This window comes from Ailuropoda melanoleuca, chromosome 11 (assembly GCF_002007445.2).
Source record: "Ailuropoda melanoleuca isolate Jingjing chromosome 11, ASM200744v2, whole genome shotgun sequence".
NCBI classification, from domain to species: Eukaryota; Metazoa; Chordata; class Mammalia; order Carnivora; family Ursidae; genus Ailuropoda; species Ailuropoda melanoleuca.
In genome coordinates, this window is record NC_048228.1 from 76,417,178 (window position 1) to 76,435,897 (window position 18,720).

An 18,720-nucleotide genomic window follows, 5' to 3' on the forward strand; every position below is an offset into this window, starting at 1 on the left:
TCCTGTCTCCACAGCGGACACCGAGGAGAGAGTGGAGGTTGACAGGTGTCACAGAGCAGCACATTCTCAGAGTCGCAGGGTCACAACGTCCCCATCCATTAGCCTTTATTTCCTTGTGTTGATACGAGTGGGGGATCTAGACGGAGACGGAAACTACAAAAGTTATTGGATATTTACTGGTTACAGTAGGGATGTGAGGGGCACAGAAGAGGACTAGGGAGTTATCCTCCAGTGGTTCCCAGGCCTGCACCCTAGGCTACGCCTTCTGATCTGGCAGTTTTGCGGGATGAGTTGCTGAATAAACATTGTTCTTTCCCTTGAGTAAGGCAGCCAGGGCTGGGACTCCGGTGAGGCGAGCGAGGCTCTCCCCTCAGGCACAGAACTGAAGGGGTTGCCCCTGCTTCTCTGCTAAGCTAGACCCTGTACTGAGATGGGCACAGCTCAGTCCCTGAGATCTGGGGGTCCAAATACTTGCAAAGCATCAGCTACTCCTAAGGGCAATAGGGCCAGGATTTCACACAGTCACTTCAGACAAATCCAGTCCTACAACCAGACCTGTTGTCTTGTAGAGGGTGCAATGTTGGAGAAGAAATGGTGTGTAAATGACAGTCACCTTGGACTTTCAGTCAGCTGTGCAAAAATAACAGAGTTTGACTTAGAACTTTTTCCAAAATGCTCACTTCAGTTTGCAAGTGTCCATATTAAAATAGCCAGGTAGGAGTTACATATGTGCCCCGAGCCCCTGAGAAAACTGAAGGAAGGATGGTGTGAGCTCAACCCACAGGGAGGCCGAGTCTGTTTCATTGGAGTCTTAGTTACTTTTTATACATTCACCCTTGTGGGCATGCTGATTGCCTTCTGGTGAAATTAAATATTTAGAGGAAATCTCATTTAAGAAACATTTGTCAGTACATGTATGGCTACCCCAATTAGAGAAATACGTATGACCTGTAATACATGTTAAGAACGTGGAAACCTCTTCTGAACTAAAATTCAGGCAGTTTCTCAGCCGTTGAGCTTTTGTTATCCCATTGCACTTAATCTGCAGATTAGTGGCTGGTTAAAGATTACCATGCTAATGATACTTGCTGTTTCTGGAAATAGAGAACATTCTTAAACCGTGAGCAGATACCGACGTAGTTTGAAATGCAGTCCATAACTTTTACTAAGCTTGGTGTGTCGTACATCTTCCAGATCAGGTTGACCTTTCATTTCAGTAGCAAATGTTCCTTAGGAGGATCACCTTCTCATCTGATGTGTTTTCACTTTTGCGCATGAGTAGAAGACTACATGTAATTAGTTGAGGCTAAGAAGTGACGTCATCATAGCATTACATTGGATTTCCCATACAGCTTTTCTTATAGAGCTTCTGTAAATGTGTAAGCAGCCTGTCCGTCATCTTCTGCAAAAACCAGCTGTTTTTCTCTCTCTTTTTATTGTTGTGTATATTCCCACAGAATTCATTAGGATGCACTGTACCTCCAACCCTGACTGGTGGATGCCCTCGGAGGAGCAAATAAACAAAGTGTTCAGCGACGCCGTGGGGCACGCCCGGCAGGGGCGGGCAGTGGGGACTTTCCTGCACAACGGCGGCTCGTTTTATGAAGGCATCGATCACCAGGCATCCCAGGATGAGGTCTTCAATAAAAATTCCCGGGATGGGTCTGGGGATTAGTGGACAGAATCTTGACACTAGCAGCTGGTCCTCTCAAGGGTTCCAGTTGTCAGTGTCCTGTTACCATCACCTGAGAGTCCAAAGCACGTCTTTCTGCCAGACTTGACACATCTCAAACCTTAAGTCTCTTGACCTACTGCCACAATTCCCAAATAGAAATCCATTTTAGGGTTGTTTGGGAAGTCTATGGAACCTACAACAGGCTTTCAGGATATTATAAAAAGAAAAAAACCACAACTGAATTGATTCCTAGCTAGACAGTGAGGGTGAAAACAGTAGGTGAGCTGCCAGTCACCTGTCTGAAATGTCACGTAAGCTCTGCTTCCTGAGCTGAGCTGGTCCCCGCAGGTTAGAGTCCCTGCCCATAAGAGAAGGTAGACATGGAGTTATCTTAAGGGACAACAAACAAACGTTCTCTTACTTTAATTGAAAAAAGTTGTCTTTTTATTTTCCAAAGACTTGAATTCATACTTCTCAGCAAAAACATAGGATAAATGACACTGAGCTCTCTCAACATTGACAAAGCCTATATGAAAAAGCCAGAAGAGAGGTTACTGCTAGACAATGACTCGTTGGAAATCAGGTGGGGTTTTTTCAGTTACTTTAGAATCCGCCCCCCCCCAAAAATGGTACCATGTTGATCAGAATGGCACTACATGATCTCTGGAGTTCATAAACCGTAAGTTTTCCTTAGGAGACCTCCAAAGATCCAAAACCTTTTCAAATGCTTGATTTCGTAGGTTCATAGACCCACAGTTTCCATAGCCTTAACTCAGACTTTGTTGACACAACGCCAAAGTGATGGGTTGAGCAATGAGAATTTCAATTGATTAGTTGTTTGGTGCGCTGGAGACCAAACTAGTGGTCTCACTGATGGTATTCACTGAATTGACCAGATGTTCTGGAATTGTATACACACAGCTTCAAGGCCATTCTGACAACTATGCAATGGGCTTGTCTGTAATTTCTCTGAAATGTGAGGGTCTTTCTCTGAGTAGATCTTTAGAATTTGCATAAGCTTCTGTTTCTTGTTGTCACTGATGAAAATGTTTCATCCCAACTGTTTTGCTGTTTTGTGCCTCCTTCCCCACGCCCCTCCCGCACCATGTTCCCTCGGACTACAAGCTCTGGCTGAGTTCACACTAAACCACTCCCACTTGTTTTCTCCTGTTTAGTTCATTGATCTCCATCCGTGAAATTAGTACTGTCCTTGAACTGCGAACACCTACGAACTGCGGAGATGCTAGAATCTGTTTCTGAGGGCTTCGGGTTTGGACAGCAGGAGCAGCTTCCTCCAGCACACTAATCCATTTATTACATTCTTTGTCGAGCATAGGGCTAAACGGGCAGAAGTTAGGTTATTAATGTTGTCTGCAAACATGACTAAGGGTTTGAAAATTGGTTGGAAATTCATTTAAGGTTTATGAGCATCCGTTTATAAAGAGGGGTTTTTGCAACCATTTTTTGTGAGGCAATAAATTATCCTTTATGTTCAGTAATTAGCACCAACTCTATGCACGGTCCTGGAAATAGGTCTGTCCTTAGCTTTTGTTAGGATTCTTAGTTTCATCCATTGGAAAGTTTAATGTTTATAGAGATGGTCCTTTGTCAGATCTGTTCAGTGGTGTGGGGAGAACTAATGCTTCAATCCTGTTTTGGGCAAGTTAGCAAAAATGTATGGATAAAGGAAATGATAAGGGCAAATGTGATGTTGGTTAGAGGAACCAGGAGGCTACTGTCTTTGGCTATCCAAGGAAGAAGGAGACTTCAAAGAGTTTTCAGAGGTCTGAGAAGTCAATGCCTTACGAGATCCTTTGGTGACAGGAAATCTTGGCCAGATACAAACTATCACCATAACCTCCTCTGTCTTTCCATCTTACCTTTGCTTTCTTGCATTAGGTTTTAGTTATCCTTACTGCTGAGGACAATGTCCTTTTCTTCCTTTAGCAACAATGATTTGACCACTGCTCAAATAAAACTTCCAACTTTTCTCTTTCCTGCAAGCTTGAAAATTCAGCATGTTTTCACATCTAAGCATCATCGTGGAGCCCTGTGTTGTGCTGGTCTTGACTTGGGGGGATGCTGAGAGCGTGTCTGCCCTCACTCTCCACAGCTGCTGCAAGAGAGGGTGACGGGAACCTTCGGTTTGGCTGTAATTAGCATCACCTGAGAAGGCTACTAGGGTAGATCTGCCCCCCAGGGCACATGGTTGCACACAGCCTTTGCTCCACAGGCACCCCGGTCTCCCCCCCGTCCCCCCCATTCCAGGTGAATTACTTGTTTTCCAGTATTTCACGAATTCCACAACATCAGGATTACATGTTGGCCATCTCTTAGCCCATGAGGAAACGGAGACCCAGGCAGAGGACTGGCTTCCTCAGCATTGCACAGCCAGTTCGAGTGCCTCACCCGGGGCCTAAGATCCGCAGCCCAGGGTCGAGTGTTCCACGGCTTTCTTCGCCCTGTGTGTGTAGCTAGATTTGTTTAGCCTAGCCCTGCCTGAGCCGGATGGTGACAGTCACTTGGGTTGTGACACAGATGCTCTGCCGTGCCGCCACCTAAGCTTTCCGGCTGCTGCGCGAACCTGCTTCATGGTGGGGGCCTCATGGTCACCTCACTTTTAAATCAGGCCTCACAAAGGATGTTCACGTGTTTTTGGTGAGACCCGTGTGCCATCTACAGAGCAAGACTGGATGCTGTTCTGCTGCTCCGTCTTCCTTTCTGTTCTCTTCAGAGACCTGAGGGCGTTGCTTATTTTCTTGAGTTGGTTCTCTACCTTTTTTTGGCAATTGGACAGATTGCTCATGACTGGAAACTCAGTCTCGCGTCAGCGTGCAGACCCCTCCTTGAGTCCTTTCAGCACTGGTATAAAACGATTGAATGAAAGCCACTCAGTTTGCAGCTGTGCTCCGTGTCCTCGATGAGGGAGGGCGGTCACAGGGCTCGCGCGACACGACAGGCTCAACTTGGCCTTGTTACCCGTACTAGGCGTGCTCCACGATCACAGCAATCGGTAAAGTCCTCAGCAGTGACAGGGTCCTGATGTGTCCTGTGATTTCCCAAATCCAAACGCTACCACAGAGAGTATGCCTACTTTCCAAACTGACCTGAAGGCCCAGAGGCCGTTCCACTGGGCTCAGGATAACCCTCCAGTGACCCACATCGGAGGATGTAGGCCAGGGAGCTGTGGAGGGGAGCACTGTTGTCTGAGAGTTTTCCTGGAGGCGCACTTCTCACTGTCTCTTGAAGGTGCGCTGGTCACGGTGTCATGGGTTAGTAACCCTACTGTTAAATGCTTTGGAGGAAATCTGTAGACGTGAAGGTTTGTTCCTTCCCTTTTTACTTGAAAACATTTCATCCAGCCCTTGAAACTGGCCATCTCTCTGTTAGCGTTGCCAGTTTCCACCACAGGGTTCAGGTTCCTGTCACCATTGGTGTTTCGGAAGGTTTTACTAGGGAGGTAGGAGGATAATGACGGTGCGTGTGCACAAAATTGCTGCCCTCTCGTTTGGTGAGGGAATTGAGAGAGGTACGTAGCTACTTCACAGCTGTAGAGCAAGTGGGTGAATTTATATTCTGGATCTTTCTTGTCCCTTCATGAGTCATAAACACATTGACCTAAGAGATTTATCAGGATTATAGAGGTATAAATTGTTACCGTGTATTATTTGGTCCAACTACTCCACATGTCAGATGTGTGGAATGGTTTCTGTAGTCCAGTAGCTATTCTTGTAATATGAGACATTATCCCCAAGTCTAGACAATAATGCAAACTTGGGAATCCGCAGGTTTGTGATTTCTACATTTCCTACCACCTTTAATCTTGTCCTCCCTCCTGTTGCTCTCAGAAAATGGATGGAGCGTCATGTGAGATGAAACAGGCACAATTTTCAGAAAATCAAGCCTACATTTGCCTTCATTTGGATTTTATCATACAACCTGTGCTCTAGTTTCTAAACCTAATACCCACCGACTACCTCCTTATTTTTTTCTTAGATTTCAGTTGTTTGTTAAGATCTCATTCTCGGATAACTTTATTTTTAGAAAAGATTTAAACCTGACTTTTCTCATTCAGTGCTATGTCGTTTCACAGGACAGATCTATAATTTTGACAGCTCTCATACACAAATTTCTAGAAATGTAATAGAAAACAATTTTGCACATATGGTGCAAGTCTTGCTGGTGTAAGTTTAATGTGGCGACACTTGCCATAACTGCTTGGCAATACGTGTCAACTAGAACGCCTGAGTCAGAACTCTAATGTCCATGTGTCTAAACAGCGGTATGTATCATTATGATATATTTTTGTAAACATAGCGATGGCTTCTTTCAATCGTATAAGTACTGAATAAAAGTAATCACTTCCCTTGGAATAATGTAGGAAAATGCCCCCCAGCTGATGGCCCTCCGCAACGTTACTTGCATCGTCAGCCAGTGGCATTTGTGTCTTTGAGAGAGTGAAGGATGGATAGCCAGCAGTGTGGAGGGTGAGACAGTCACGCCACCGGCCCTTGCCTCCTCGTGTGTAAAATTCAAAACCGTGACCAATAGCGCTCTCGCCCTCCGTCGTATGTTCAATTGCAGGAAACGTTGAGAGGACTGGGCTTGCTTCCCCCAATGACCAGTTTGGTCAGTTTGCCTCCTGAAGCACCAAATTGACCAAATCTTTGTGGTAAAGTGGCCAGAGAAGTTTTCCTCATGACCATCCATAGCTGACTGACGCGAGGTCTAGGTGTTGGTTGAATCACAGTTCCCCAAAGTAGAATGAAAATACATCTGCTAAGAAGCCTCCTTCAGAATAATTGCCCCAGTACAAATGGCCACGTTGGGAAACGATTCAGGCCCACCCCAAACCACTCGCAGCAGCTGTCCTAACTGGAGCTGATGCCATTGAGTTCTCGTGTGCCAGGTACCCCGCGAAGCACTTTAACTCATTCTCTCCTTTGAATCCTCACAGCCACGCTCGCAGGCGGTCGCTGCTGTTATCCCAGTTGATTGCAAGGACACTGCCCGCGGTGCTCCGCTAACAAGAGGATCACTGGGGGCTTAGTAAGCAGGGTGACTAGTTCAGTTTCCCCAGTAGTCAAAGCAAAGTTCTCAAAGCCCGTCAACACTTCGGAATGGATTTTGTCTAATTAATGGCATCAAGGAAAAGATGTTATTTGTGCTACTAAAAACCACTTTTAAAGTATGTTGATGCTTAAATAGGACCTTATAAACCGTAACTCCTCTGGTAACTGCCCGGGTTTCTGCGTAAGATTTGACTTACGTAAGATCCTGTGTTGAAGACTAGAAAAAGTTTTAAAGTAGTGAATAAATTAAAATTGCTAATTTGTTCACATTTGTTTCATAGGTTTCCTGTTTAAAAAAAAAATGCAGGGATATATAAAAGCAAAAATTGGAAGTCAGTGAAGTGATAATCTTTGGGAACTCCTAGATGTTAGAAATGGCACTGGGCATCAGTTAGCTAACGTTTCATTCACTTTTCACATTTGTTGTATTTGTAGCCTTAGAATTGATGAGTCTGGTTTGGAAGAGAGGGATTTCATTTATGATGTCACTGTGAGAATTGTGAAGATTTTGTAGGAAAATACAGTCATCTGTCGATTCTTGCCTGTAGTGATGGCTTTAACATCTCTTTGGCTGTGTTAAGTTCGAGAGCCTGCCAAGGCCATGCAGGCCTAGCTTGTGTTCCTTGAGAACAGGGCGTGCCAGACCATGAGATGGGTCCTGAAACGTTCCAGGTCCCCGGTCCAGCCCGACCCTGCCCAATGTAAGCATCGCCTCTCTGTCTCTCCTCTCTGGAACTTCATGTAGCAGCCTAAACTGGGGCCAACTTGCCTTTACTCTCTTTTCTATGATGAACACTTGTGGAGAAACTGTGACAAATCCATTGATCCTGATATTTTTATTGTTGGAGTCTTGTTGATTCTCTATGAATAATTTCTATTTGATTGTATTGTGTAGAATTAATACCCACTAGGGATATGTTAATAAAACTATAAATGCATAGTGTAATATAGAATAGCAAGATTTTTTTGTGAACAATTTATATAGAAAAGTAAGTTGTTTTTTAAGTGTTAGGCACATTTCTTTTAGGAACTTAAAATGTTATAAGAGTTTTTTAAACATTCAATATTTTTAATTATAAGAAACATTTGTTACTAGAGCCAGTTATTTCAGGTGTTCTAATTGGAGTATTGATTTTATTACCTCATATACCTCTAGAATGCCACATGTTCTGTTGGAGATAAAATTGCACAATAAATGTCAAGTCTCTGCTAAGTGTTTCTGCATCTTTCTCCAATTCGTCAAAGAAGCTTTTCTGTTTTGTTTTTGTTTCTTTTTTTAAAAGAACTTTATGCCCCCTGAAGCTAAGGCTTTTCTGCTTGTCTCTGAATGCCAAGAAAATATTATATACTTAAAACCCAAATAAAAGGTACTCAAGTTATGTCAGGGAACAAATCAAAAATCATCCAAAAAAAGTCATTTGATCCCGTGACCGAGGACACGCAGTGATGACGGAGAGTGGCGTGGAAGCCAAAGGGACTTCTACCCTGTGTGTTTCTGTGCGTTCACACTTCACACACGGCTTGTTTCCTACACAGCAGCATCCTTCTATCAGGGAGGAAAAAATCTACAGCTGCTACTCCTGACCTTTAAAAATGAACAAATGTTGATTGTTTATGGTTTTCCAACAGTGATCTGAGTACAAAACCAAAGTCATTATGGCTAAATAAAGTGGCATGATTGTGGCTTCCCACATTTAGTTATTACATAAAATATGAATCTGACATATCAGCCATTATGGAATGATAAAATTGAGTAAATGTCATTTCATAAATCATACTAAAAACTAAAAACACTTTCATTTTAGGGAAAATCTAAAGATGTGATTTTTTTCACTAGAAGATGCAACATTTCAACCAGGTGTTTTGGGTGAAGCAGTAATTTGGTCCAAATAATTTGAGTTTCAATTGGGGTGTCAATTAAAACTGAATTTAAATTATTTTATTCTAAAGCATTAAAGAGGATTGTTAACTAACTTGGTTCTTAAATATTTTCAAATGTTCTCAAATATTTTGAATATTTACCCCAGACACATAGGGTAAACTTCAGATTTAAATACTTGAAAAAGTATTAGGAACAAATTCATTCAGGTTACAAGATATAAGATCAATATTCAAAAATCAATTGTATTTCTCGACACCAGCAACAGACAACTTGAAAATGAATTTAAGGACAATTCCATTTACAATAATATTGGAAAGAATAATACACTTAAGAATAAATTTAATAAGTGCCAGACCTGTACACTGAAAACTACAAATCATCAATGGAAGGAATTTTAAAAGATCTAAGTAATAATGATAATGGAGTGCAAGACTTAATATAATATTAAGATGGTAATACTCCTGGAAATATCTACAGATTCATTGCAATTCCTATCCAGATCTCAGCAGAATTCTTCGCAGAAATTGACAAGCTGATCCTAAAATTCATATAGAAATGCAGGGAACCCAGATAGCCAACAGATAGACATCCTTACATTTATGTCCAATTGGTTTTTAACAAAATGCCAGCACAGTTGAATGGGGAAAGAATAGTCTTTCCAACAAATGGTGGTGGGAACATATGATCTCATCAGGAAGAAAGCAGCTGGGGGCACCTGGGTGGCTCAGTCGGTTAAGTGTCTGACTTAGTTTCAGTTTAGGTCACGATCTCAGAGTCATGAGATCGAGCCCTGCATCAGGGTTTGAGCTCAGTGCAGAGTCTGCTTGTCCCTCTCCCTCTGCTCCTCCCCCAACTCATGAGTACATGCTCACTCTCTCTCACATATCTTTAAAAATGCAACTGGAGGGGTGTCTTGCTGGCTCAGTTGGTAGAGTATGCAATTCTTGATCTTGGGGTCGTGAGTTCGAGCCACATGTTGGGGGTAGAGAGTACTTTAATAAAATGCAGATGGACCTCTACCTCAAAACCATATGCAAAAAAAGGAATCAAAATGGATGATAGACCTAAATGAAAGAGCTAAAATTATAGAACTTTTAGAAGAAAACATTGTATTAAACCTTCATGATCTTGGATTAGGAAATAGCATCTTCAGTGTGAAACCCAAAAGCATAAGCAACATTGAAAACAATAGATTAACTGGACTTCATTACTTTTGTGCTTCAGAGGAACACTATGAAGAACGAAAAGAGCCCACAACCTAGGAGAAAATATTTGCAGATCATGTACCTGATAAGAGACTTGTAGTCAGAAGATATAGAACTCAACAATAAAAACAAATAGCCCAGGGGCGCCTGGGTGGCTCAGTCGTTNGTCGTTAAGCGTCTTCCTTCGGCTCAGGGCGTGATCCCGGCGTTATGGGATCGAGCCCCACATCGGGCTCCTCTGCTATGAGCCTGCTTCTTCCTCTCCCACTCCCCCTGCTTGTGTTCCCCCTCTTGCTGGCTGTCTCTATCTCTGTCAACTAAATAAATAAAATCTTAAAAACAAAAACAAATCGCCCAATTAAAAGTGGGCAATGGGTGGCATAGCGGTTAAAGCGTCTGCCTTCGGCTCAGGGCGTGATCCCGGCGTTATGGGATCGAGCCCCACGTCGGGCTCCTCTGCTATGAGCCTGCTTCTTCCTCTCCCACTCCCCCTGCTTTTGTTCCCCCTCTTGCTGGCTGTCTCTACCTCTGTCAACTAAATAAATAAAATCTTAAAAACAAAAACAAATAGCCCAATTAAAAGTGGGCAAACAATGAATACACATTCTCCAGGGAAGATGTATAAATGGCCAATAAGCAAATGAAAAGATGGTCAACATCATTAGTCATTAGGGAAATGTGAATCAAACCACAGTGAAATACCACTTCACTAAGAGAGCTACAACGAAACTGACACACAGTAACAAATGTTGGCAAGGATATAGAGCTATTGAAACCTTCATACCTTGCTGGTAGGAATGTAAAATGGTGCAGGCATTCTCAAAAACAGCTTGGCAGTTGCTAGAAGTTATAGAGTTAACATGTGACCCAGCAGCTCTACTCATAGCTATATACTTAAGAGAACTAAAAACGTACACAGACGTTCACAGGACCATTTTTGATAATGGCCAAAAAGTGGAAACAACTCAAATGTCTGTCCATTGATGAATGGGTAAACAAAATGTGGTGTTAAAAAAAAAATACGTAGCCACAAAATGGAATATTATTCAGCCATAACGAAGGAGAAAAACAGCAACGCCTCCTACAACATGAATGGACCCGGGAAGCATGATGCTAAATGAAAGAAGCCAGACAGTGAAGGCAACATTTCTAGGGCTCCATTTATATGAACTCTTCTGAATAGTCAAAATACCAGGTAGGTCAATTTTAGAGTATGCTGCTCAGTACATGGTTTACATAATGAAGGAACCACATGTATTATGATAGAATCCCTTTAAAGTTGATTATCATTCACACAGTAGATTTACGGAGAGCCCAATGTGCCTGCCACTGTATCAAGCATCGTCCCAAGAACCAAAGTAGTACCGCCCATGGCTGGATCCCTATGTGGAGGAAAATGAATTGTGAGAAAACCCCAAGTTCCACGGAGCAACTTGTTCCTGCAAATAAAGCTTTATTCAAAAAGCTGACTCGGGCACAAGACGAGAGACAGTGCCATCGAGCCTGTGTCTCTGTCCCCCCAGACAGCTCGATCCGACTGTCTGCCAAAGTACATGCCAGTTCCGGGAAAGACTGGTTCTTACGTGACTTATAGTACTCCCAAGTCCTTGTTGAACTCTTCTGTTTTCTCTCCCCCCCCACTCCTCCGCCTTTAAAGCTGCTCTTCAGACCTCCCACAGACACGGTCCTGGTGGTACACACGGGGTGTTCCAGACAGTCTGTCAGCAAACAGATGGCCCCATCCATCGGAGGAGTGTTTAATAAAGATGTTTGGTAAGAAGGTGTGGGCAGGACGGACTGCCGCTCCGAGCGAGAGGGTCGTGTCCAGACCCAGCGCCAGCCGGGGATTGTCAGTAGCCTGGAGGGGCAGGCCGAGTGAGTGGTTGGTGGCACTGAGATTAGAGAGGGCTGTGTGGAGAAGGCTCCTCACGGGGAAGTGTGATCTCCACGTTAGACTCGGCAGAGCCTGCGGGGAGGGAGCCGGGGGAATCAGCACTCTGATCTCCCGCCTCTTTTCCATCTCCTGCTGCTGCTCCCTTCTAGCTGAAAGCATCTGGAAACCAGAAGGCAGGGAGCCCATTTGTATATCCATACAAGTCAGCATCCTGGGACACCGAGCCGGTGGAGACAGGAGAGCGGGACGATGTGAGGCACCACTGACATGGTCATGGAGACTAGTCTGATGGTCCTAAGAGCTCTTGGGTTCCACCTCATTGGAATCCTGAGAGTGGACGTCTTTCCATAAATGACCTTGTAATTCTTAGTAAATTGGAATAGTCATTTATTTAGTGAGCAGGTTAAGTGTTTCACTAACATGATCACGCTGAATCCTCTTCGTGAGTCTGTGAGGTAAAGTAATACTGTCCCCACTCTCTGGATGAGTCAACTGACAGAAGTTCCCAAGATTACAGAGCCAGTCGTGGCCCACTGGTGAAGCCAAGACACCCATCCGGGCGGTCCACCTGCAGGTGAGAAGCAGAGGTCTGACCTACTTCGGCAAAACTCATCTTTGAAGGTAATATCGGTAAGACTTTCGAGACTGAGGAAAAAAGTTGCAACGCTGAGGCTAAGCAGCAACTCCGTCTTACCTCTTCCCGGCACTGGCTGGTCAAACCATAATCTCTCTCTCGGTTTGGCCTGAGAAGACTGCCACACGAGATCCGGAAGAGAGGGCACAGGTGAACATTGGTGCAATTTCTGGGTCCCCGGTGAGGCTTGGTCCTGCTTCGGTCCTAACGCTCATCAGAGACACAGTCTCAGTGCCTCTGCTGACAGCCCTCTGGATGCCTTGGTCTTGATGTTTAAGAAACAGTGCGTCAGTCAGTCAGTCATCAATAGGGCGGAATGAGGGACGACTAAAATAGAATCCGAGTCTTTGTACTTCTCAAATGTCAAGTTTTAATAAATTGGCTTATGCAATGGTTTTGAAATCCAGCTTTAAACGTTCAGATGGGACGCCTGGGTGGCACAGCGGTTAAGCATCTGCCTTCGGCTCAGGGCGTGATCCTGGCATTCTGGGATCGAGCCCCACATCAGGCTCCTCTGCTATGAGCCTGCTTCTTCCTCTCCCACTCCCCCTGCTGTGTTCCCTCTCCCACTGGCTGTCTCTATCTCTGTCAAATAAATAAATAAAATCTTTAAAAAATAAATAAAATAAACGTTCGTTCTCATTTCCCAAAAATGTTATAGACCAGATTGATCCTGATCTTTTTTACTTTCTTTAATCATAAAAATCAAAATTCATCAAAGCACAAAAATATTTCAGAACACCACTAATGAAAAAAATATAACAAACAGTAGACTATGTGGTTGAAGAGTGGCACAGGGACAAGAACACGGAATTTTAAATGCCGGCATTTTTAAAAAGCGAGAGTCCACTTTCCAACAATAAGAGATGAAAAATAGAGATTCTTCAGCCTCTGCCAGATTCTAAGGAGAAATCCAGGCTCTGGGGAGATAGGAGGAACAGTGGTATATGAAATGTCTTCTCTCTTTTTTTGTACCAGTGACAATGATTCGTTCTCCTTCCTAGCAACACAGAAGTATTTTCAATTCAATTGAAAAAAAAAACATAATAATGTGTTTGATTGTGGATTGTATTGTGTTTTCTATTAGCATTGTGTGCTAAATAATTACCCTTTCGGTTTTTGGTGTATTTTTGGATAGACTGTTTTTCTGTGACTGCAGAAAAAGGTCAGAGCCAAAACTAGGCATATGATACATGAAATATATGATAGCTCTGGGATTGGTAAAGATTGGGGAACTCTGTCACATTTCTCTTTAGGGATATTTAATGAGGAAAATTCTCATGAATCTCCAAGGAACTATAAACATTTGTTTAATGAAGAAGTGTCTAATCCTGGTGAAAAGTATAAAACAAGCCTTTACCTTGAAATGTCATCAATAATTGAGAAGTTACAGATAGAAGGAATTTAAAGATCTTCTGATTGAACAGGCAATTACCATCACTTAAGGAAAAGTAAGGCCCAGAAAATTCCAGTAACCTGCTCAAGGTCATGCACCTATTTACTAGCAGTGCCTAAACGAATATCAAAATGATGCAGTGCCCTAGAACAGTGGTTTTACAACCACTTGTGCAAATTTCTTATGGGTGTCTCCCTGTTTGCTTTGGCTGCCAGGGAGCCCAGTGTTAGACGTATCTCCATTGTATCTTCCCATAGCTCAGCGTTTCTTGTATGCTAATTCTCTACCACTGTCAGCCATCTTTTCTGTTCTTCCCTTTGCATTTATCTTTGAAAGTTTAATAGTGCTTTATTATTAAAAGCTATTTCTATCTGAAAATAGGTGAACTACAGACAGTAAGTATATTAGAATGCTTCCTGAAGTGTAAATTGTAGTGTTCAAAATCGAACTTCGGATATAAGACACCTCCCCCACCCCTTCCTGTCATCATTGCCCCCCCCCCCGGCCCCACACACAAAAACGTTTCCAAACTCTCTGTTCCAACTTATCCACAGAATATGTTTTCTCAACCTTGCTGTCACTTCCCCACCAGGGTTCTGTTCCCTCTTTGCCTGCAATGAGGGTAAGAATCTGATGGGGGAAGAAAAGTGAGGCAGTTACCCAGAGGTACTGACATGTGATGTCCAGGGACCTGACTCCTTCCCTTTCTGGGATCCTACCTGCAAGCCTTGGAGAGAGCAAGCTCTCGAACAAGTGTCTGTTGTCTGACAGAAGCTAGATGAAGTAACTTAAGGAGTGAGAACCAGCTGTGTTTTTCAGCTACCAAGATATCAGGTTTAGTTTGCAACTGCAATGTAACGCAGTCTACTGTTGACTCATATTACAAGAGTGATTCTAACCCTTTTGGGTCAGGACCACTCTGAGAATCCTATAAAAACCAGGGACTCTCTCCCTAGATGAACAGACACTCAGGATTTTCTAGGACATTCCCAGGGATCCTTGAATTCCCTAAAGCTTATCTGTGGTCTCCATGTTAAGAACTCTTAATCGAGAACCTTCTTCTCCTCTGCTCAGAACCACCTTTTCCTGGATAGCTTATCTTATAGTTCTTCATTTCTTCTGAGAGCACTTGTTGGCTACATAGGAAAGACTTCGGAGTAAAATATACTGCTCTAAAATATTCAAATGAAATGGCCAAATTATTAGTCTGGAAAGAGGGTATTAGAAAGACAAATGGATGAGCCATTTTCAAAATGAAAATTCCACTATTAAAAAAGCATTGTGCTACATCATTATTGAAACAAAACAGCTTTGTTCCCCCACGATACCCTAAAAATGAATGCATGTACCTTCGCAAAATTCTGCCAAGCTTCAATCTGGTGGGTTCTTTAATATTAAAAACTTTATAGTGTACTAATAAAAATATTTATAAAGGAACATTTTGGGAGGACAATTATTCTGTGCAGGAAACAGTCCTTCCATTTTGTTAGCCAGACAAACCTGCCCATTGACATTGCAGGCGGACTCATGCTGCAGACTCGGCCACCCACGTCATCCCCTGCGTTCCCTGCTCTCCCTCCTCCCCTTTGCTCTAATCAGAAAGGCAAATGGAGCCGTTGGAGTGCTTCTACTCCGCGCAGTCCTGTCTGTTCATGAGCAGATGTGGCCATGGCGTAGGTATTAAGTGCCTCACCAGGAAAATACTGGGGGAGAATATTTAAAATCTGGCCACTCAAATCCATTCCTAAAATAAAGCTACTTTTACAAACAAGTAACCAGATAATGATCCAATGCTTTTTAAAATCATTGCTTTTTGTCTCTTCCCGCTCACAACTAACAAAAACTAGCTTTAGTTCCAGCTCCCTTTTGAGCTATCTGAAGCCAAACGCCCATTTTGTTTTGTTTCCTTTTATTTTTCTTTCTCCTGTTTTCTTTTTTTAAGCATGTATTGTGTAGTATGGGCTAGGCCCTATGTGAGTGGTCAGTCCTAGGCTCTGCCCTGGGGTCTCCAGTTCCCTCTGACCAGAGAAGAGATGGGAGATGGAGCAGGAGAACTGTGATCTTTTCAGAACCACACGACGGCGGCTTTCCCACCAGCTACAGCTGGTCACTGTGCTCTACCCAGTGGGCTGTGATTGGAGAGAATTGGAAATAGCCCCTGCAAGATCTGGTCTTGTGAGACAGGAAAGTGGGCTCCCCCAGGTGCCAAGCCTGACTCAGTTTCTCCAGGACACAGCTCACAATGAATGCAGTAGGATCTGGGTATGTCCCTTACATGCTGTGGGTTACATTGGTTACAGCATACAGTTGTCTACACCCGGGCGCCTGCATGGGTCAGTTGGTTGAGCATCTGGTTCTTGATTTTGGCTCAGGTCATGATCTCAGGGTCCTGGGATCGAGCCTCTCCTCAGGCATTGTGCTCAGCTCAGAGTCTGCTTGGGGTTCTCTCTCTGACCCTCTCTCAGCTTGTGCTGTCCTCTCTCTCTCTAAAATAAATAAATAAAAAGAAAGAAAGTCACCCACATCCATTTGTTAATGCAGTGCCTGAAGTGTTTTCTTCTGAAATCCTATGGTTAAAGTCTGTGTTATAATGAAAAACTCCTAGTTGAATCTTTACTCTTAAAAAATATTGTTCTTTTTGCAGAGGGGAAAGGAAAGGATGAATAACTTTCAAAATAATTGCAGGTGACAGCCCTTCCTACTCAAGAGACTACACTAGAAATACCTTGTGAAAAAGAAATCGCTTTGGGTCCAAGCATGCTAAAGTTGAAAGAATTGTTTTATTACTAAACTGTATTACTTATTGTCAACTTCTGGCTTGGTGGCTTTGTGATAGTTTCAAAGTCTTCAGTATGCTTGGTAATAGAAAAAATGGCTATTCCCATTGAATTTATGGATAACGGTGAATAGCCACAGGAATATCCTGGAAATGTGAAAGGAAGACAAGCAGCATTACCATGGTAATAATACTGGGGTAAGGTGGGGTAGCGAATTGGTCATACTGTTATCTCTCATGGCATTCCGTTGTCCCCGTAGCACTTAGGACAACACTGTAATCACATATTTGTGGGACTCTTTGTATCAGTTGTATGCCTCAGGAGACTTTGAGCTCTACGATGTCAGGGGACATAATTTTTTCTGCCTTTTGTATTTTTTACCTAGCACAGTAGCTGGCATATTGTGTGGAGCTCCAAAATATTTTTAACATGTTAGTATACTGTGCTTATATGTCCGTATATACATAGATGATGAACACAGCAGAAAGCTTGTCAAGATTTGCAGAGATCTGTGGGAGATAACTTCAGTCGTCCTAACTGTGGCCAGTGAGACGATGCCGTGCAGCCGTGGTGTTGGCTGCTCACGTCCTCTCGTCCCACGCCCTCAGTTAGAATCTAGCCATGTCCCCACCTGTGACGGAGAGTGCAGACAGGCAAACACTCACCTCAAGAAATAATGCTGTGTAGCTTCCGTCATTTGGAAAGTGAGAATGCATTGCAGTTACATAGGCATGCAGAAATTTAAATGTCAATCGTATGCACGAATGGTGAAGACGTAGGTTTAGTTCTCCAAATCTCTCTACACATGCCCGTAGCTAGGACGCACGCGCGCACGCGCTCTCACACACACACACACACACACAGAGTAGTGCAGCGCCCTGGCATTCGAGAAAATGCCTAATGCTTGGAAGACATGGAACCCAGATTGAAATCCCAGCCCCAGGACAGACTGGGTGTGACACTTTGGGCGAGTCGTTTACCGCTCTCAGAACTTTCGTTTCCTTATTTGTAAAACGATATCTACCTTTTCGAGTTAAAATAAGAATTAAAGCTGACATCTTCTTTGTGTTTTGTCTCTTCCTTGTTCCTTGTTTACTGCCTTGTTTGGGATTATGTATTGTGATTCCATTTTATCTTCACTCTTGGCTTGCTGTTAGCTGTACCTCTTGGGGTGTGTGCAAGTGTGTGTTAGTGGTTGCTCGCTGATTGACCATCGGCATCTTTAACTTACCACAGTCGGCCTTAAAATAAAGTCAGACCCCTTTATGAATAGTGTAAGGATCTTACAACAATACCCTCCATTTCTCTCTTCCTGTCCTTTTTGCTATTGCTGACATGTATTTTAATCCTACCTTTTATGGGTTTTTAATTCAATTCCATTTTGGTCAAAGAACATACTTTTGTATGATATAAATCTTTTATCCTCGTTGACATGTGATTCATGGCCAAGCATATGGTCTTTATTGGTAAATATTCCAAGTGCCCTTCAAAAGAATGTGTGCGTTTTTGTTTTGGGGTGGAAGGTTCTATAAATGTCAAATAGATCAAGTTACTTGATAGTGTTGTTCACATCTTCTATATACTTACTGGTTTTTTGGTCTCCTATCGATTACTGGGTGAGGGGTGCTGTGTGGGTTTATCTGTTTCTCCTTTCAGTTCTATCAGTTTTTGCTTCATGTGTTTTGAAGCTCTGCTTTTACATACATAAATGCTTGGATTATTTTGACCTCTTGAAAGAATTAACCCCTTTATCATTAAGAAATAACTTTCATTATCCCTGCTAATAATTTTTATTCTGAAATCTATTTTGTCTGATATTAATATGCCTATTCCAGCTTTCTTTTGGTTGGTGTTAATGTGGTATAGCTCATTCCATCCTGTTCCACTTCACCTCTATGAGTCTTTATAATTACAGTGGATTTCTTAAAGGCATCAGATAGCTGGGTCTTACTTTTTTATCTAATGAGACAACCTCTGCCTTTACTGTAAGTATTTAGACCACTTTACACTTACTGTGATTATTGATATAGTTCAGTTTAAATCTACATATTGCTATTGGTTTTTCTGTTTCATCCCTTATGTTTTTTCCCTTTCTTTCTGCCCTGTTTGTGTGTCCTTTATGATTCCATTTTATGTCTTTTGTAAGCTTATTAGCCGTACGTACCTCTTTGTTTTCTTTTTTTTT

The 18,720-nt window shown here is 42.8% G+C and overlaps 1 protein-coding gene across 1 annotated transcript in view; it reads left to right on the forward strand.

The window, feature by feature from the left end:
- The window catches only part of BEND4 (BEN domain containing 4), a 36,782-nt gene extending 28,841 nt beyond the window's left edge, over nt 1-7,941 (forward strand). The window contains 1 exon segment of the mRNA XM_034671883.1: nt 1,458-7,941. Coding sequence (XP_034527774.1) covers nt 1,458-1,675 — 218 coding nt within the window. The 3' untranslated portion in view covers nt 1,676-7,941.
- Nucleotides 7,942-18,720: the final 10,779 nt, after the last annotated feature.